At 44.1% G+C, this 21,580-nt stretch overlaps 1 protein-coding gene across 1 annotated transcript in view; it reads right to left on the reverse strand.

Moving 5' to 3' along the window:
* LOC120019855 (ephrin type-B receptor 1-B-like) overlaps positions 1–21,580 on the reverse strand; it is a 165,925-nt gene that overhangs the window by 106,541 nt on the left and 37,804 nt on the right. Inside the window, exon 3 of the mRNA XM_038963269.1 lies at positions 18,286–18,441. Coding sequence (XP_038819197.1) covers positions 18,286–18,441 — 156 coding nt within the window. The remainder of the gene's footprint in view (positions 1–18,285; positions 18,442–21,580) is intronic.

Consider the following 21,580-nt stretch of genomic DNA (forward strand, 5'->3'; position numbering starts at 1 on the left):
GTCAGACGTTTGGACACACCTACACATTCAAGGGTTTTTCTTTATTTTTACTATTTTCTACATTGTAGAATAATAGTATGGACATCAAAACTATGAAATAAAAGTGTTAAACAAATCAAACTATATTTTAGATTCTTCAAAGTAGCCACCCTTTGCCTTGATGACAGCTTTGCACACTCTTGGCATTCTCTCAACCAGCTTCATGAGGAATGCTTCTCCAACAGTCTTGATGGAGTTCCCACATATGCTGAGCACTTTTGGCTGCTTTTCCTTCACTGTGGTCCAACTCATCCCAAACCATCTCAATTGGGTTGAGGTCAGGTGATTGTGAAGGCCAGGTCATCTGATGTAGCACTCCATAACTCTCCTTCTTGGTCAAATAGCCCTTACACAGCCTAAAGGTGTGTTATGGGTCATTGTCCTGTTGAAAAACAAATGATAGTCCCACTAAGCGCAAACCAGATGGGATGGTTTATCGCTGCAGAATGCTGTGGTAAGGGGAGAGGGGGATACCTAGTCAGTTGTACAACTGAATGCCTTCAGCCATGCTGGTTAAGTGTGCCTTGAATTCGAAATAAATCACTGACAGTGTCACCATCACACCTCCTCCTCCATGCTCAACACATGTGGAGATCCTCTGTTCACGGAGGTTGGAACAAAAAATCTCAAATTTGGACTCATCAGACCAAAGGACATATTTCCACCCGTCTAATGACCATTGTTCACGTTTCTTGGCCCAAGCAAGTCTCTTCTTTTTATTGGTGTCCTTGAGTAGTGGTTTCTTTGCAGCAATTCGGCCATGAAGGCCTGATTCACACAGTCTCCTATGAACAGTTTATGTTGAGATGTGCCTGTTACTTGAACTCTGCAAAGGATTTATTTGGGCTGCAATTTCTGAGGCTGGTAACTATTTTTTAAATCTTTATTTAACTAGACAAGTCAGTTAAGAACAAATTCTTATTTTCAATGACGGCCTAGGAACAGTGGGTTAACTGCCTTGTATAGGGGCAGAACAACAGATTTTTACCTTGTCAGCTTGGGGATTTGATCTTGCAACCTTCCGCTAGTCCAATGCTCTAACCACTAGGCTACCTGCCGCCCCAACTCTAATGAACTTATCCTCTGCAGCAGAGGTATCTCTGGGTCTTCCTTTCTTGTGGCGGTCCTCATGAGAGCCAGTTTCATCTTAGCGCTTGATGGTTTTTGCAACATCACCTGAAGAAACTTTCAAAGTTCTTGACATTTTTCGCATGGACTGACGTTCATGTCTTAAATTAATGATGGACTGTCGTTTCTCTTTATTTGAGCTGTTCATGACATAATATGGACTTGGTTTTTTACCAAATAGGGCTATCTTCATTTTACCACCCCTACCTTGACACAACACAACTGATTTTCTCAAACGCATTAAGAAGAAAATAAATGATACAATTTTACAAGGCACACCTGTTAAATGAAATGCATCCCAGGTGACTACCTCATGCAGCTGGTTGAGAGAATGCCAAGAGTGTGTAAAGATATCATCAAGGCAAAGGGTGGCTACTTTGAGGAATCTAAAATATATTTAGATTTGTATAACACTTTTTTGGTTATTTCATAGTTTTGATATCTTCACTATTATTCTACAATGTAGAAAATAGTACAAATAAAGAAAAACCTTAGAATAAGTAGGTGTGTCCAAACTTTTGACTGGTACTGTATAAGTCCATTCTGAAAGTTTACTAAAGTAGTCTGTCTGGACTCCATCTCTTTAATAAGAATCAAATCATGATTCAGTCTTGTAAAAGTCCTTTTTTCAGTAGCTTAGGCTACATTATTTCTCTCATTATGGTGTCCTCTCTTTGAATAAAATATGTCAATGCCACTGACATCGAATGACAGCAGCAGCAGGGTTTGTGACATTTTGCGGACTTCGTTTGAATGGTTTTGTGTCTTTTTTTAAGCCAACAGACAAGAACAAGGTAGGCATATACTGTATCTGTCACGTTCCTGACCTGTTTTCTTTTGTCTTGTATTTATTTAGTTGGTCAGGGCGTGAGTTGGGTGGGTTTGTCTATGTGTGATTTTCTATGTTGGGATTTTGTGTTCGGCCTGGTATGATTCTCAATCAGAGGCAGCTGTCAATCGTTGTCCCTGATTGAGAATCATACTAAGGCAGCCGGGGTTCACGTGTGTGTTTGTGGGTGTTTGTATCTCGTGTCAGGGTTCGTGCCACACGGGACTGTTTTCGGTTTTGTCACGTTCGTTGTTTTTTTGTATTTGTAAGTGTTCAGTTTCGTTTTGATTAAATCAATATGAGCACTAACCACTCTGCGTTTTGGTCGGACCATTACTCCTTCTCCTCATCCGAGGAGGAGGAATTAGACAGTCGTTACAGAAACACCCACCCCTTAAGGATCAAGCAGAGTGGGAACAGACAGCAGCAGCAGCAGAGACCGAGGACACAGGACTCGTGGACTTGGGAGGAGATCCTGGACGGCAAAGGACCCTGGGCTCAGCCAGGGGAATATCGCCGTCCCAAGGCGGAGTTGGAGGCAGCGAAGGCAGAGAGGCGCTGGTATGAGGAGGCAGCGCGGCGACGCGGTTGGGAGCCCGAGAGTCAGACCCAAACATTTCTTGGGGGGGGGCACACGCGAAGTGTGGCAAAGCCGGGTAGGATACCTGAGCCAACTCCCCGTGCTTACCGTGGAGTGAGAGGGCGTTGTACTGGTCAGACACCGTGTTATGCGGTAAAGCGCACGGTGTCCCCAGTACGCGTGCTTAGTCCAGTGCGGGCTATTCCACCTTGCCGCACTGGCCGGGCTAGGTTGGGCATCGAGCCGGGTGTCATGAAGCCGGCCCAACGCATCTGGCCTCCAGTGCGTCTCCTCGGGCCGGCGTACATGGCACCAGCCTTACAAATGGTGTCCCCGGTTCGCCAGCATAGCCCAGTGCGGGTTTTTCCACCTCGCCGCACTGGCAGGGCTACGGGGACCATTCAACCTGGTAAGGTTGGGCAGGCTCGGTGCTCAAGAGCGCGTGTCCTCCTTCACGGTCCGGTTTTTCCGGTGCCACCTCCACGTACCAGTCCTCCGGTGGCAGCCCCCCGCACCAGGCTGTCTCTCCGTCTTCTCTCTCCAGTTGCTCCCACCTTTCCAGCGCTGTCAGAGCCTTCCTCCTCTCCAGCGCAGCCAGTGTCTGAGCTGCCTGCCTGCCCAGCGCTGTCTGAACTGTTTGCCTGCCCAGCGCTGTCTGAGCTGCCTGCCTGCACAGCACCGTCAGAGCTGTCCGTCTGTCCCGGGCCGCCAGCCAGCCATGAGCAGCCAGAGCCGTCCAGCCAGGACCAGCCAGAGCCGCCAGCCAGCCATGAGCAGCCAGAGCCGTCCAGCCAGGACCAGCCAGAGCCGTCCGGCCAGGACCAGCCAGAGCCGTCCGGCCAGGACCAGCCAGAGCCGTCCGGCCAGGACCAGCCAGAGCCGTCCGGCCAGGACCAGCCAGAGCCGTCCAGCCAGGACCCGCCGTCCAGCCAGGACCTGCCGTCCAGCCAGGACCCGCCAGAGCCAGCCAGCCAGGATCCGCCAGAGCCAGCCAGCCAGGATCCGCCAGAGCCAGCCAGCCAGGATCCGCCAGAGCCAGCCAGCCAGGATCCGCCAGCCAGCCAGGATCCGCCAGCCAGCCAGGATCCGCCAGAGCCAGCCAGGATCCGCCAGAGCCAGCCAGCCAGGATCCGCCCCTCATTCCGGTGTTGCCCCTCATTCCGGTGTTGCCCCTCATTCCGGTGTTGCCCCTCAGTCCGGTGCTGCCCCTCAGTCCGGTGCTGCCCCTCAGTCCGGTGCTGCCCCTTAATCTAGTGGGGTTAATTTGGAGGAGGCTACGGAAGAGGGGATTGACTATGGTGGGGTGGGGACCACGACCAGCGCCAGAGCCGCCACCGTGGACATACGCCCACCCAGACCCTCCCCTAGAGTTTATGCTGGTGCGCCCGGAGTTCGCACCTTAAGGGGGGGGTTATGTCACGTTCCTGACCTGTTTTCTTTTGTCTTGTATTTATTTAGTTGGTCAGGGCGTGAGTTGGGTGGGTTTGTCTATGTGTGATTTTCTATGTTGGGATTTTGTGTTCGGCCTGGTATGATTCTCAATCAGAGGCAGCTGTCAATCGTTGTCCCTGATTGAGAATCATACTAAGGCAGCCGGGGTTCACGTGTGTGTTTGTGGGTGTTTGTATCTCGTGTCAGTGTTCGTGCCACACGGGACTGTTTTCGGTTTTGTCACGTTCGTTGTTTTTTTGTATTTGTAAGTGTTCAGTTTCGTTTTGATTAAATCAATATGAGCACTAACCACTCTGCGTTTTGGTCTGACCCTTACTCCTTCTCCTCATCCGAGGAGGAGGAATTAGACAGTCGTTACAGTATCTTTATTTGTACTCTGTTAATGTTGTTTCAATATGAAAATGCGACAGATTCTCTCCAACCTGGCATTTCTTAATTTGTTGATTAATATTTATAAGTAATATGCTGAATAAAGGAAGCGGCGCAGGTCCTAATCCAGGCACTTGTCATCTCCCGTCTGGATTACTGCAACTCGCTGTTGGCTGGGCTCCCTGCCTGTGCCATTAAACCCCTACAACTCATCCAGAACGCCGCAGCCCGTCTGGTGTTCAACCTTCCCAAGTTCTCTCACGTCACCCCGCTCCTCCGCTCTCTCCACTGGCTTCCAGTTGAAGCTCGCATCCGCTACAAGACCATGGTGCTTGCTTACGGAGCTGTGAGGGGAACGGCACCTCCGTACCTTCAGGCTCTGATCAGGCCCTACACCCAAACAAGGGCACTGCGTTCATCCACCTCTGGCCTGCTCGCCTCCCTACCTCTGAGGAAGTACAGTTCCCGCTCAGCCCAGTCAAAACTGTTCGCTGCTCTGGCACCCCAATGGTGGAACAAACTCCCTCACGACGCCAGGACAGCGGAGTCAATCACCACCTTCCGGAGACACCTGAAACCCCACCTCTTTAAGGAATACCTAGGATAGGATAAAGTAATCCTTCTAACCCCCCCCCCCCCCCCCCCCCTTAAAAGATTTAGATGCACTATTGTAAAGTGGCTGTTCCACTGGATATCATAAGGTGAATGCACCAATTTGTAAGTCGCTCTGGATAAGAGCGTCTGCTAAATGACTTAAATGTAAATGTAAATGTAAAAATGAAATATCATGATAATAACTAAGTGTAAGGGCTTGTTTCAAGTATGTTTTTATTAAGAAGCATATCCATCCAGGTGTACAAACAGAATTGTGACCCCTCCCCCCTACCCTCCCCTGACCGGTTATGTCATGACCGTCTACATTGGCCTGGCCAATTACCGTAACCTGAAATTCCAAGACCGTCACAGCCCTAATTTATAGGTTTCATTCACAAATGCTACACACTATCCATCAATTAGTTCACATCAGCTCTGCTCTGGGCAGACACTACGAGACCTAAGCCTTGCACTAAAGAGCACATGTGCCACCATATCAATCACATGACATGTCAAAGACCCACAGAAGGAAGCTGGACTGCTTGATGGACAAGAGCTCAAATATCAGAGCCTAACAAGGGAGCTCAGGAGATTTAATGGAAGTAGAATCTCATTTAACAGGGCGAGTACTACCTGTGTCTGAGTCTGTGTGTGTCTGAATCTGTGTGTCTGAGGTCTGTGTCTGTGAGTGTGTGTATGTGTATGTGTGTGTCAGTGGCGTAGTGCAGTTTCGCGGGGCCCCCCGCAAGGTCGGAGCAAAACATTTTCAGTTCTCTAGCTAATCTAATGCTATTTTACACACTTTGCCATGAGAGAAAATGTTGCTGTTTTAGAGCTGATTTCCTGCTATTCTACACATTAATGCGGAGCACCATATCTTTCTCTCTCTCTGCAGCCAGGCAACAGTGCAGGCAGAGGGATTAGACCAGGCAATTACACTGGCTTAGCTCTGTTGACTGGTGCATTACTGGCAGAGCCAGCAGCTTACTTACTCTACCACTGCAGAAGGAGAGGGGGAGAGAAGGAGAAATATGAGGGAAGGAGGAAGAGGGGAAGAGAAGGAGGAAGAGGAGGGAAAGTGAAAAAAAGGAGAGGTAAGGAGAGAATGAGAGAAAAAAGAAAAGGAGGAGGAAAAAGAGCAAGGAGAAGGAGAAAGAATGAGAGGGGAGAAGAACGAAGGAAAAAAGAAGAACATGACAAGTAAAACATGTGAAAACGTGTGAGGGAGAGAATTAAAGGAGAAGATAAGGTGAAAACGAGCACAGGAGAACAGGATAAAGAAAAGCGACAAGCCTGAGAAAATATCTCTCTCAGCCTGTTATTTTAAGCCCGTTTCCACTGGCACTTAAAATTAGGGTCAAATTCGAGCTGGCTCAAATGGAATTCTAAAATTAGAGCTGGATCGAGGGAAACCCATGCCAGCACAGCCCAGCTTCACAACTGGAGTAAGCTTGATTAGAATTCAGGCTGGTGTTGCCGTTACTACTGTATGCAACCACCAGCTGATCACTGCTGGATGCTGACACAATGTTTAGCTAGCTCATCTGGGCTTGTTGCTGTTAGCTAGCAAATGAACAAGCAGTAGCCAGATATCACACAAATTCCCAGCTAGCACAGTGGATCTGGGCCGATTCCGTCTGAGTGTCTGGGCACTCGGCTGAGAGTCAGACTCGGCCGACGTCATGTGGCCCGAGTCTGGGCCGCCTTAGGCAATATTACTTTTGGCTAGGATGCGGGGTTTGAGCTCGGGCCGAATCCGGTGAGAGTTACCTGGCCCAAATGTATATATTACTTGGGGCTCAGGCCAATTCCGGTGTCAGTTATCTGGCCCAAATGTAATACTTGGGGCTCGCCGATTGGGGCTATTCTCTGGCAGATGATTACACGGGCTGCTTTATATAATTAACATTTCATTATTTATTTTTCCATATTTTCTCATTGTTTCTGTGATCAAAAAATACAATTAACATTTAATTGAAATTCTTTAAGAGCCCTGTGTAGTATTTTAGTTTTTTGATACTTTCTGCAAGGCATTTGATAAGCATTAAAAATGCTTGTCCCATCGCGCTGTAGTGACTCCTGTTGTGGGCCAGGCGCATGCACGCTGACACGATCACCAGGTGTATGGTGCTTCCTCCGACATAAAATGTTTTTTTAATAATTTGTATGTAGAAAATGTATAATAGTAACATTTAAAATGACTAAATCGGGTAATTTTGTATACATTTATTTAAATTTGCATCAGGCTGCTTCTGGAGGGATTCTGGTACGATACCGGCAAAGTCGGCTGAATTACAGTAGACGGAAACGGCCCAATGTACTTGGGCCGATTCTGGGCAGTCATTCGTATTGATTCCGGGCCCGAGTCCGACACCGGGCAGATTCAGCTTCTCAGCCGATTCCTCATTGCTAGCTATGTTACCACCATATCTGGATCCTTCATTCATTTTTGCACTACACAATAGACTTTTATGAGAACAGTCAGCCCTCGATTGCTAACTACCTAACGTTAGCTAGCAAATCAGGAGTTGAAACAAGCTAGCTAGCTAACGTTAGCTATCAAACCTGTTGTCTGGTTTGCTTGGCTAGCTAGCTAGCTAATAGCCAATGCAATGGCAAGCAAGGTAGGAATTAAGGTAGCTAGCCTGTTATGCTAGCAATGACGCTAACTGTTTACCTACCTAGCTAACGTTAGCAAGCTAAATACATCGCTCTGAGTCTGGCTGGCACTGGCAGGAGTATGGGGTAACAGCACGGTGAGGGTAAATTAAATTCTTCAACATCTTGCTAGCTAGCAACATTAGCGAAGCCAGCTGCACAGTCACATATTGGCTACCTAGCAACATTACATAATTTCTCATTTCTGTAGGCAGTGAGAACGCAATTCGAGCTAGCCCACCAAGGCCAGCCCAACCCAGGTTGACTTCAAAGTGCTAATGGATACAGACCTTCAGTGTAGAATGATATGGATTTGTGGCCTGAGGTCCAGACAGTGTGCACAGAGATCAAGGAAGCATCCGGAAGCTTGGCCACAGTTGTAAGATGAGACTGGAGCCACAGGACACCAAGCCATTGTGGTGTAGGCCTGGAATGTAATGAGTGTACTGGAATCCTTTCTGTATTTTCCTCTGTCTCCCTGTCTGTCTCTTCATTTGTGCTGATACCATGCATTCCAATACCCCTGCATGTCATTGAATCCAAACGATTCTACCAACACCTCAAGCTTCAAAACATGGTGAATTACATCCCTGCATGTCTCAAACCACATCCCTGCCTTTTTCCACATTGGCTATACCACACTATATAATCTTCCTCTGAATATCTCTGCATGTCCCATACTGTAGGCCATAGCAGAGAACACTCCTAGAAAAAAAGTTGCAATCTCGAACCTAAAAGGGTTCTTCAGCTATCCCCATAGGAAAACCATTTGAAGAACACTTTTTGGTTCCAGGTAGAACCCTTTTGAGTTTCATGTAGAACCCAGGGTTCTACATGGAGCCCAAAAGAGTTCTACCTGGAACCAAAAAGGGCTCTCCTATGGCGGACAGCAAAGAACACTTTTAAAACCCTTTTTTCTAAGTGAACATATTGTACATCTCTACTATCTCCCTAGAGTAGTTGTTAACTCACAAGCAGACCCTCTACATTTCTCTCCATTCCCTACAGTTAACTGTAGCACAGTACTACACACAGTGTCTTTGCATCTCTCCATAAGCCCAACCATGCTACTTCATTTCTCAATTTCCTTCCCTCTTCACACAGTGGAGCCACAGCATGCTTCTCCCCTATTCCCCTCCATCTCTATCTCATCTCTCCCCAACGGACTAATCAGCAACAGTTCCACTGGCCGACTCCCACCAATTACCGACCAGCCTGTCAGTCTACCTCTTTCCCCCATACAGAGAGGGGTCCCGTGAACCCAGCAGGCAGGCTATCCCTGGCTAAGCCCATTGTGAGGGAACTGGGGTAAGGCTGGTGAAAGCCTGGCGGTTGGTAGGAAGAGGGGAGAGTTGTGTGGCGCGAGCCTGTCCCAAAAGCAACCGGTGGCGGGTAGCGGAGCCGAGGTTAGTGGGCCCCGTAATGGGAGACAGAGGGTTTGGCGCCCTCCCCTAGAGGAAGAGGAAATGAGGAGAGCGACATTGTTTGAAGTAGAGCCTCGGCAGAGCAGAAGGCTGTTGACATACAGTGCATTCGGAAAGTATTCAGACCTCTTCCCTTTTTCCACATTTTGTTACGTTACTGTCTTATTCTAAAAATGTATGTTTTTCTTTATTGTTCTACACACAATACCCCATAATGACAAAGCAAAGTAAGGTTTATACATTTTTTTGCAAATGTATTGAAAACAAAAAAACAAAATACCTTATTTACATAAGTATTCAGACCCTTTGCTATGAGACTCAGAATTGAGCTCAGGTGCATCCTGTTTCCATTGATCATCCTTGAGATGTTTCTTCAACTTCATTGGAGTCCATCTGTGGTAAATTCAACTGATTGGACATGATTTGGAAAGTGACACACCTGTCTATTTTAGAGCAAAATCCAAGCCTTGAGGTCGAAGGAATTGTCCGTAGAGCTCCAAGACAGGATTGTGTCAAGACACATATCTGGGGAAGGGTACCATTGATGGTCTCCAAGAACACAGTGGCCTCCATAATTATTAAATGGAAGGAGTTTGGAACCACCAAGACTCTCCCTAGAGCTGGCCGTCTTGCCAAACTGAGCAATCGGGGGAGAAGGGCATTGGTGAGGGATTTGACCAAGAACCTGATGGTGACTGACAGAGCTCCAGAGTTCCTCTGTGTAGATGGGAGAACCTTCCAGAAGGACAACCATCTCTGTAGCACTCCACCAATCATGCCTTTATGGTAGAGTGGACATACGGATGCCACGCCTCAGTAAAAGACACATGACAGCCCGCTTGGAGTTTGCCAAAAGGCACCTAAAGGACTCTCAGACCATGAGAAACAAGATTATCTGGTCTGATGAAACCAAGATGGAACTCTTCGGGCTGAATGCCAGCATCACATCTGGAGGAAACATGGCACCATCCCTACGGTGAGGTATGATGGTGGCAGCATCAGGCTGTGGGATGTTTTTCAGCGGCAGGGACTGGGAGACTAGTCAGGATTGAGGGAAAGATGAATGGAGCAAAGTACAGAGATCCTTGATGAAAACCTGCTCTGGACCTCAGACTGGGTTGAAGGTTCATCTTCCAACAGGCAACGACCCTAAGCACACAGCCAAAACCACGCAGGAATGGCTTCGTGACAAGTCTCTGAATGTGCTTCAGTGGCCCAGCCAGAGCCCGAACTTCAACCCGATTGAACATCTCTGGAGAGACCTGAAAATAGCTGTGCGGTGACACTATCCATCCAACCTGACAGAACATGAGAGATTCTGCAGAGATGAATGGGAGAAACTCCCCAAATACAGGTGTGCCAAGCTTGTAGAATCATACTCAAGAAGACTTGAGGCTGTAATCGCTGCCAAAGGTGCTTCAACAAAGTACTGAGTAAAGGGTCTGAATACTTATGTAAAGGTTCGGAATATTAATACTTATTTTACAACATTTAAAAAAATAGGGTTTTGCTTTCTCATTATGGGGTATTGTGTGTAGATTGATGAGGGAAAGAGGTTGTAACGTAACAACATTTGGAAAAAGTCAAGGGGTCTGCATACCTTTCAAATGCACTGTACATACACCTACAGTATACTGTAACACGCACTGACAGCTCTGGTAGCACCAGCCAGACCAGGGGAACAGAACTGGACACTATACCCCGTCTCTGATCCAATTAGCATAGGTCTTTATGAATAAGTGAAGATCAAATAAATACACAACCAGACAAATAATGATATTGTAGCTCCAGTGATGCTGTTGAGAAGTAGTGAGGAGTTGGATACCTATTAATTAGATCCTCTCCTAAGGCATTAGGGCCAGTGTGTGTGTGTGTGGGGGGGGGGGGTGTTCGAGTGCATGTAGACCATTAAAACCCTCTGCAGAGGCATTTGAATCCCAAAGTAAACAAGCGTTTTGGGGCTTCAGTGTTCTCCGCTATAATTGTGTGTCGGCAGGGACTTGTGAAGAGCTTAGCATATTGTTTTAATACATGTTTAGATAAGTATGACGGCATAAATAGGCTTATTGGCTCCCCAGTATAGTGTATGTATGGATGCTAGCTGGTGTGTCTGCTTTGTCTATCAGTATAATGAGGACTGTGGGCTGCAGTAGAGGAAGATCGATGTCATCTATTCACTTCGTGACGGGCTGGCCCCAGGTGGTGAGGGTCGGCAACAACACCTCCTGCTTAGCCCTCTCCTGTACTTCCTGATCAAGTTTTGCTGACGACACGACGGTTGTAGGCCTGATCACCAACGGCGATGAGTCACCCTTTAGGAAGAAGTTCAGAGACTTGGCAGCGTGGTGCCAGGACAACAACCTCTCCCCCGATGTCAGTAAGACCAAGGAGCTGGTCATGGACAATAGGAGAAAGAGGGGAGAACATGTCCCCATCCACCTCGATGGAGCTGTTGTGGAGAGGGTCAAGAGCTTCAAGTTCCTTGGCGTCCACATCACTAAGGACTTAACATAGTCCACACACACCCGCACAGTCGTGAAGAGGGCAAGGCAGCACCTCTTCCCCCTCAGGAGGCTGAAAAGATTTGACATGGGCCCACGGATCCTCAAAAAGTTCTACAGCTGCACCATCAAGAGCATCTTGACTAGCTGCATCACTGCTTGGTATGGCAAATGCACTGCTCTTGACGGCAAAGCGCTACAGAGGGTGGTGCGGATAGCCCAGTACACCAATGTGGCTGAGCACCCTGCCATCCAGGACCTCAATATCAGGCAGTCAGAGGAAGGCTCGAAAAAGACTCCAGCCACCCAAGCCATAGACTGTTCACTCTGCTACCGTCCGGCAAATGGTACCGGAGATTTGGCTCTCGGACCAACAGGTTCCAAGACAGCTTCTACCCCCAAGCCATAAGACTGCTAAGTAGCCAGACTGCTAAATAGTCAAATAATGGTACCGGAACGATCTGCACTGACTCTATTTTGCATATTCACTAGACTATATATACACACTCACTCACTCACACCACATTGACACTCCCACACACATTCACTACGAAGGTGCACACACACACATAACACAGAAGGTTGGTGGCACCTTAATTGGGGAGGACTGGCTCGTGGTAATAGGCGGAATGGTATAAAATACATGGTTTCCATGTGTCCGATGCCATTCCATTCGCTCCGTTCCAGCCATTATTGTGCCGTCCTCCCCTCAGCAGCCTCCACTGCTACACACACACACTTACACTTATTATCTATCCTGATGCCTAGTCACCTTACCCTGCCTTCATGCACATACCTACCTCAAATACCTCGTACCTTTGCACATTGATCTGGTATTGATACTCCCTGTATATAGTTCCATTTTTGTGTATTTTATTCCTCTTGTGTTACTGTAAAGACAGAATTTTATTGCATTCAATGCATCTTCACTTAAAAATCGGAATGGCCGATTAATCGGGGCCGATTTCAAGTTTTCATAACAATCGGTAATCGGTATTTTTGGGCGCCGATTTGCCGATTTTTTTATTTATTATTAATATATATATATATATATATATATATTTTTTTTTTACACCTTTATTTAATCTTTATTTAACTAGGCAAGTCAGTTAAGAACACATTTTTATTTTCAATGACGGCCTAGGAACGTTCTGCCTCGTTCAGGGGCAGAACGACAGATTTTTAACCTTGTCAGCTCGGGGGATTCAATCTTGCAACCTTACAGTTAACTAGTCCAATGCTCTAACACCTGATTACATTGCACTCCACGAGGAGCCTGCCTGTTAGCGAATGCAGTAAGCTAAGGTAAGTTGCTAGCTAGCATTAAACTTATCTTATAAAAAACAATCAATCAATGACTGTCATTGCTCCAATGTGTACTTAACCATAAACATCAATGCCTTTCTTAAAATCAATACTCAAGTATATATTTTTAAACCTGCATATTTAGCTAAAATAAATCCAGGTTAGCAGGCAATATTAACCAGGTGAAATTGTGTAATTTCTCTTGCGTTCATTGCACGCAGAGTCAGGGTATATGCAACAGTTTGGGCCGCCTGGCTCTTTGCGAACTAATTTGCCAGAATTTTACGTAATTATGACAACATTGAAGGTTGTGCAATGTAACAGGAATATTTAGACTCATGGATGCCACCCGTTAGATAAAATACGGAACGGAATAAATGTTTTGTTTTCGAGGTGATAGTTTCCGGATTAGTCAAAGGTATATGGTTTAGAGAGAAATAGTCGACGCTTTATAATTCCTGTAATAACTTGCAGCTGAATTTGAAAGGGGTTTCTTCGTTATTTTACCGTTCATGTCTTCCATAGAGAATGTCTTGATCTACTTCAAATAAGGTCTGTGTTTCGTGCAGGCTTAAACCGCCTCGACGTTTTGATACCCGTGTAAATCTCACTAGGATAAGGTAACGTTTGTCAACATATTTTCATAAATCCACTCTACAAAAAAGTTTATCTTCGCTTATATTTAGCCAATATTGATCAGAGTTACCTTGTCCTATGGATATCTACACAGTTATAAAATTGGCACGGTGATGTAAGCCTACACGAAACACAGACCTTATTTTAAGTGAATCTAAAAATATGAAGGAACCGCTTTTCAGATTTTGCTAGAAGGTGTCATGGGAATTATGACTCGCACTTTGGTTGTCAATTCTTACCATGCCCATTATTAAAATAGGATTTCCTGCATATAGAAATTAAAGTTTTTGTTTTCAACATTCATCACAGGTAACTTAAACTCTATTTTTATTCAAACAGTTGAGAGTATTTGTCTCCTAAGCAGACTCTTCAGTATCATTGTCACTTCAGAGCTGTGTGCGTGTGTGTATTTATGTATTATATTAAGTTAAAATAAAAGTGTTCATTGTTCATTCAGTATTGTTGCAATTGTCATTATTACAAAAATGTGTGTGTGTGTGTGTATGATATATATATTATTATATATATATTTTTTAAATAAAATTGGCCGATTAATCGGTATCGGCTTTTTTGTCCTCCAATAATCGGTATCGGTATCGGCATTGAAAAATCATAATCGGTCGACCTCTAGTCTGTATTAAACCTCTTAAAACCATCTGTTTTATAGCTAATAAATAATGATAGAATTTTGACGATTTTTATACGTCCAGTAATTATTTAAACATTTTGATGTTTTAGTTTTAGTTTTATTTATTTGCACCTAAGAAAACAAGTGATAAACAGCAATACAGATTTTTTTTAAATTAAAATGATGTGCAGGGGTGGTTGGAAGCCCAAGGGCTTATATGAAAATCACACCACAAGAAAACAAGATACAATACATAAGTATGTTTTTTTAAAACAGATAACAAAACCTGCTAAATATACATGTTTAAATGAATTGATCAGTAATCATGAAAAAAGTATATACAGTTGAAGTCGGAAGTTTACATACACTTAGGTTGGAGTCAATAAAACTCGTTTTTCAACCACTCCACAAATTTCTTGTTAAAAAACTAGTTTTGTGCATGACACAAGTCATTTTTCCAACAATTGCTTACAGACAGATCATTTAATTTATAATTCACAATATCACAATTCCAGTGGGTCAGAAGTTTACATACACCAAGTTGACTGTGCCTTTAAACAGCTTGGAAAATTCCAGAAAATTATGTCATGGCTTTAGAAGCTTCTGATAGGTTAATTGACATCATTTGAGTCAAATGGAGGTGTACCTATGGATGTATTTCAAGGCCTACCTTCAAACTCAGTGCCTCTTTGCTTGACATCATGGGAAAATCAAAAGAAATCAGCCAAGACCTCAGAAAAAATTATTGTAGACCTCCACAAGTCTGGTTCATCCTTGGGAGCAATTTCCAAATGCCTGAAGGTACCACGTTCATATGTACAAACAATAGACTTCATGGAACCACGCAGCAGTCATACCGCTCAGGAAGGAGACGCGTTCTGTTTCCTAGAGATGAATGTACTTTGGTGTGAAAAGTGCAATTAAATCCCAGAACAACAGCAAAGGACCTTGTGAAGATGCTGGAGGAAACAGGTACAAAAGTTTCGATATCCACAGTAAAACGAGTCCTATATCGACATAACCTGAAAGGCCGCTCAGTAATGAAGAAGCCACTGCTCCAAAACCGGTTAGACTACGGTTTGCAACTGCACATGGGGATAAAGATCGTACTTTTTGGAGAAATGTAATCTGGTCTGATGAAACAAAAATAGAACTGTTTGGCCATAATGACCATCAATATGCTTGGAGGAAAAAGGGGGATGCTTGCAAGCCAAGGAACACCTTTCCAATCGTTAAGCAAGGGGTGGCAGCATCATGTTGTGGGGGTCCTTTGCTGCAGGAGGTACTGGCGCACTTCACAAAATAGATGGCATCATGAGGTTGGAAAATTATGTGGATATATTGAAGCAACATTTCAAGACATCAGTCAGGAAGTTAAAGCTTGGTCGCAAATGGGTCTTCCAAATGGACAATGACCCCAAGCATACTTCCAAAGGTGTGGCCAAATGGCTTAAGGACAACAAAGTCAAGGTATTGGAGTGGCCATCACAAAGCCCTGACCTCAATCCTATAGAAAATTTGTGGGCAGAACTGAAAAAGTGTGTGCGAGCAAGGAGGCCTACAAACCTGACTCAGTTACACCAGCTCTGTCAGGAGGAATGGGTCAAAATTCACCCAACTTATTGTGGGAAGCTTGTGGAAGGCTACCCGAAACGTTTGACCCAAGTTAAACAATTTAAGGCAATGCTACCAAATTCTAATTGAGTGTATGTAAGCTTCTGACCCACTGGGAATGTGATGAAAGAAATAAAAGCTGAGAATAAATCATTCTCTCTACTATTATTCTGACATTTCACATTCTTAAAATAAAGTGATTATCCTAACTGACCTAAAACAGAGATTTTTTTACTAGGATTAAATGTCAGGAATTGTGAAACACTGAGTTTAAATGTATTTGGCTAAGGTGTATGTAAACTTCCGACTTCAACTGTATATGTGTTTTGTTTAAATGTGTGCATGTGAGTGTGTGAGAGTTAGGCTATATGGAGGAGATTACTGAGTAGTTTGGTTCATCAGGCTGACCCCCAGTCTTTGCTTGAAGTTATTGAGGGATGGAGATGTTTTGGCAATGTGAAGATAAGAATTCCAGAGTATGGTACCTCTGTATCCTATAGAGAATTGTTAATGTGAGGTGCAGCAGTAGGGGGGTGAAGGTTACCGCAGTGTTTGTGTTATATGGATAGATTTCAGAATTAACCTGGAAGAATCCATTGCCGATTTTAGGTAAACTGTCTGGGAGGTATGAGTATTTGTAGATGAAAGTGCATAATTGGCGTATATCAATGTAGTAAATAGACAGGATATTGATTTTCTTAAACAAAGGTGCAGATGGAGCCAGGTAATTAGAGGAGGTGGCTAGTCTTGCAAATGTATTTATAGTCATTTGTGTAGGTAGGAGGCATATGGACTGGCCCAGACAATATTACAGTAAATGAGATATGGGTAAATTAAGCTATAGTATAGAGTTAGGAAGCAAGCCTGATCAACCAAAACAACAGATTTCATCACTTTGCTGCAGACAAATTGAATATGATCTTTCCATGATAACTTTTCATCAATTAAAACTTAGAGGAATCTAGTGGATGTAACCTATTCCATTTTATTCCCACCTATTGAGGTTCTGGCTCTTTTTTTTAACAATATTTCTTATTCTTAATAGTGAATACATTAAAGTTGGATTTTTTTACATTTCAAGATAATTGTTTATCTGGAACCATTCAGAAAATGTGGCCATGCCTGAATTGGCTTCATTAATTAGTGAATCAAAATTATTATTTGATCAAATCTAATTGGTATCAACAGCAAAGAGAATTGGAAGTATGGTAGAAGACACAGCAGCAAGGTCATTAATATAGATTAGGAATAACAAAGGTCACATTATCGAACCCTATGGCACGCCACAGGATATCTTGGCTGTTGTGGATGCACATCTATTTGCATAAACACATTGTTCTCTACCATAAACATAACTATATAGCCAATTATATGTATAATCATGCAAACCGTAATAATGCAATTGAGAAAGTAATATTTCATGATCAACCATGTCAAACGCTTTGGATAAATCTAAAAAGATGACAAAAGCGTATTCATTGTTGTTAAGGGCTGTAAACATTTCATCCACAAGTTGCAAAAGAGCCATATCTGTGGAGTTGGTGTGCATATTGGTGTGCATACAGAATACAGTGTTGATTTAAAGGTTTCAACATTCTCCTACACACATATTCTCTAGGATTTTTTAAAAACATGGTAGTACAAATATTGGGCGATAATTTGTAAAAGATCTTGGATCCCCAGATGTATAGAGGGGGATAAATTTGGCAATTTTTAAATCTTGAGGAACAACACTAGTTTGCTTAGTTTTTATAAAGATATATGTTAGAGGCTCAGTAATCGAGGAAGACATTGATTTCACCAAGAGGCACCAAACTCATCATGACCTGATGCTGATATCTTTAAGTTACCAATTACCTCCATCACCTCCATTACATCAGGAGGATCTAACTGAAGCAGAGAAGGGAAATGTACCTTAATGTAATCCAAGGGATTTCCATCAGTTTTCTCAATTTTCTTTTCAGATTTCTCTATTTTCTTTGCACGGGGTGCACGGCCAGCTCCGTCACAGTTACAATGTTATCTTTATTATTGGGAAGAGCTTGTAAGCAAGCATTTTACGGTAAAGTTAACACCAATTGTATTCGGCATGTGACAAGTACAACTTGATTTGATTTGCTCCACTATAGTACAAGTTGTAAATATGAACAGGATCAGGACATAATCTGACATTGCAATCTGATGTCCCAGCCTCATCACCTGTAAAATCCACATTAGTCGGATGTATACTTCCCGCCCTTCCTTCAGACATATCTCATTAGATATAATGTCAAAGGTTGACATACAGTGACATACAGTATAAGTAATATGTCAGTATAGGTATATAACTAATACGTCTTGTATTAGTTATATATATCCCACAGAGGCTGAATATGGTAAATATATGTAAAAGGAGTGGCTAGGGTTACATAAGAGTATACATGTATGTACAGGGGATGTTGAAGACTCAGATATAGATATACAGTAGTATAGAACTGTTGCAGGTTATGCCTGGCTGTACAGAGGAAAAGTACCATAAAGATACTCACTGGTGCAGGGCATGTCAGGTCGGTCTACGTCCCCACGGTAGTAGCCGTTGCGGCAGACGCAGATAGTGGCGGACTCGGCTGCAGAGCGGCTGTTGGAGGGGCACTGCAGACACAGACCTGGACCCTGGCTCGACTTGAATGTCCCTGGGGGGCAGGCTACAGGGGAAGAGAAAGACAAACAATATTAGACATTAAGATAATGCAAAGTATTTAGGCATGATATTTAGGCTGATACATGTACACAGTGCACATCCTGGCTTGACTTGAGGCACTGACTTACATGGTGGGAGAGGGGACAAAATAAATTAGAAAATGCTGAAGCAAAATGGTCATATTGTTTAACAGCTGACAGGTAAAAATAGCCTAGCACTGTACCTTGGCATTGACATGGATGTTATTGTGGGACAGGTTACATAGGGACAGATGGAATAACAGATGAGTGATCCATAACATGTGGTAGTGAGGCTGAGGATTAAATGGACTGCTGGAATGACCCTGATGCTATTTGGATGTCTGGCAATTTGTCTCTCTCCCTCCCTCCCTCCCTCCCTCCCTCCCTCCCTCCCTCCCTCCCTCCCTCCCTCCCTGTTTATTATAAGTGACTGCATCCAGCCCCATTGATCTCCAGTGATAACTCCCCTTCCTTCAGCAGTAGCAGATTCATTCTGGGAATGGGGAGAGAAAGGAGGAAAAATATGACTGTTCCTGATATGACTGTGTCCCTAAACTCAGGCAATAATCACATCCATTTCAGCAATCCTGCAGACCAGGGGTCAGCAAACAGGTCGGCAAATTTGCAAAACATTTGTTTAATTTAGGAAATCTGTTCCCAATTATTCCGACAAATGAAAAAAGAGATATGTGATCGTGTCTCAATGTAATCAAGGTATGAAATTATGGTTCTTTTAAAATACAATCTCATTTTTGGGCTTAGTTGTGGTCAATTTGCAGTGCACAAAGTATTATTATTATGTTCCGGCCACCCGACCATCCGATACAACAGAAATCGGCCCTCGGCTGAATCTAAATGCCTACCCTTGGACTAGAACATGTAAAGTAGGACTGAGGATCGGTCCTCCATACCAACAAAGCAACCAGGACCTCTATCAAGATATGCCATTGAAACCTACTGAAGCAAAGCTCCTATATAGGGGCAGGAGTTTTACCTGATCATGTAACCTTGCCAGGAAAACTGAGCCCTAGAGGCCTAAACTACAGCCCAGAAGCAGGTCTCATAGCCAGAAAAGGTCTACCTCCTAGCCCTACCAGTACAATAGTACACAGAACACAGCATACCTCCTAGCCCTACAAGTACAATAGTACACAGAACACAACATACCTCCTAGCCCTACCAGTACATGGAACACAGCATACCTCCTAGCCCTACCAGCACAAAAGTACACGGAACACAGCATACCTCCTAGTCCTACAAGTACAATAGTACACAGAACACAACATACCTCCTAGCCCTACCAGTACATGGAACACAGCATACCTCCTAGCCCTACCAGTACAATAGTACACAGAACACAGCATACCTCCTAGCCCTACCAGTACAATAGTACACGGAACACAGCATACCTCCCAGCCCTACCAGTACAATAGTACACGGAACACAGCATACCTTCTAGCCCTACCAGTACAATAATACACGGAACACAGCATACCTCCTAGCCCTACCAGTACAATAGTACACGGAACACAGCATACCTCCTAGCCCTACCAGTACAATAGTACACGGAACACAGCATACCTCCCAGCCCTACCAGTACAAGGAACACAGCATACCTCCTAGCCCTAATAGTACAATAGTACACGGAACAAAACATACCTCCTAGCCCTACAAGTACAATAGTACACGGAACACAGCATACCTCCTAGCCCTACAAGTACAATAGTACACGGAACACAACATACCTCCTAGCCCTACCAGTACAATAGTACACAGAACACAACATACCTCCCAGCCCTACCAGTACAATAGTACACGGAACACAGCATACCTCCTAGCCCTACCAGTACAATAGTACACGGAACACAACATACCTCCCAGCCCTACCAGTACAATAGTACACGGAACACAGCATAAGGGCAAATTGAGAGTTATCCACTACAGTATGAGTGAGGAACCATCACTCTACACCCTCTCAGAATGAACTTAATGGGAAAGAATCAGGGAAAGAATGTTGAACAAAGGTAGAGAACGGATGGGCAGATGAAACCTTTGGACCTTTATATCAACAGCCTTTTAAGATTGAATTAAATATTTTATGCTTCATTAATATAAGAACAGAGAAGCAGGGTTTTGAGGCGAGCATCTGGTTTATGGTGCTGTTAAATAGGCAGATTTCAATTTTTTTTACGAGTCCTCTCTCCCATTCTACTGGCATCTCAAATGGGCTGTTAGACCAGGGATATGAGAGAGGGTGAGAGAAAGAGAGATAATTAGAGAAGAAGAGTGCGAAAGGAAGAGAGAATGAGATAGATTTACTGCACATACTCAAGTAACAGTGGAAGACCTACTCTTTATGAAGATAAAGAGAGAAAGATTGAGGGGGAGAGAGAGAGACATAAAGATAAGGAAAGAGAGAAAGATTGAGGGGGAGAGAGAGAGACAGACATAAAGATAAGGAAAGAGAGAAAGATTGAGGGGGAGAGAGAGAGACAGACATAAAGATAAGGAAAGAGAGAAAGATTGAGGGGGAGAGAGAGAGACAGACATAAAGATAAGGAAAGAGAGAAAGATTGAGGGGGAGAGAGAGAGACAGACATAAAGATAAGGAAAGAGAGAAAGATTGAGGGGGAGAGAGACAGACATAAAGATAAGGAAAGAGAGAAAGATTGAGGTGGAGAGAGAGAGACAGACATAAAGATAAGGAAAGAGAGAAAGATTGAGGGGGAGAGAGAGAGACAGACATAAAGATAAGGAAAGAGAGAAAGATTGAGGGGGAGAGAGAGAGACAGACATAAAGATAAGGAAAGAGAGAAAGATTGAGGGGGAGAGAGACAGACATAAAGATAAGGAAAGAGAGAAAGATTGAGGTGGAGAGAGAGAGAGACAGACATAAAGATAAGGAAAGAGGGAAAGATTGAGGGGGAGAGAGATAGACAGACATAAAGATAAGGAAAGAGAGAAAGATTGAGGGGGAGAGAGAGAGACAGACATAAAGAAAGAAGGAGACATTCCATAGATCAGTGGTTATACCTCTGACAGGGAGACGTAGCCCAGCTCCAGCAGAATTCCTTACAGACACACAGGAGGCTAACACACTGGTCACACAACACATAGAGACAG

Source organism: Salvelinus namaycush, chromosome 25 (genome assembly GCF_016432855.1).
Source record: "Salvelinus namaycush isolate Seneca chromosome 25, SaNama_1.0, whole genome shotgun sequence".
NCBI classification, from domain to species: domain Eukaryota; kingdom Metazoa; phylum Chordata; class Actinopteri; order Salmoniformes; family Salmonidae; genus Salvelinus; species Salvelinus namaycush.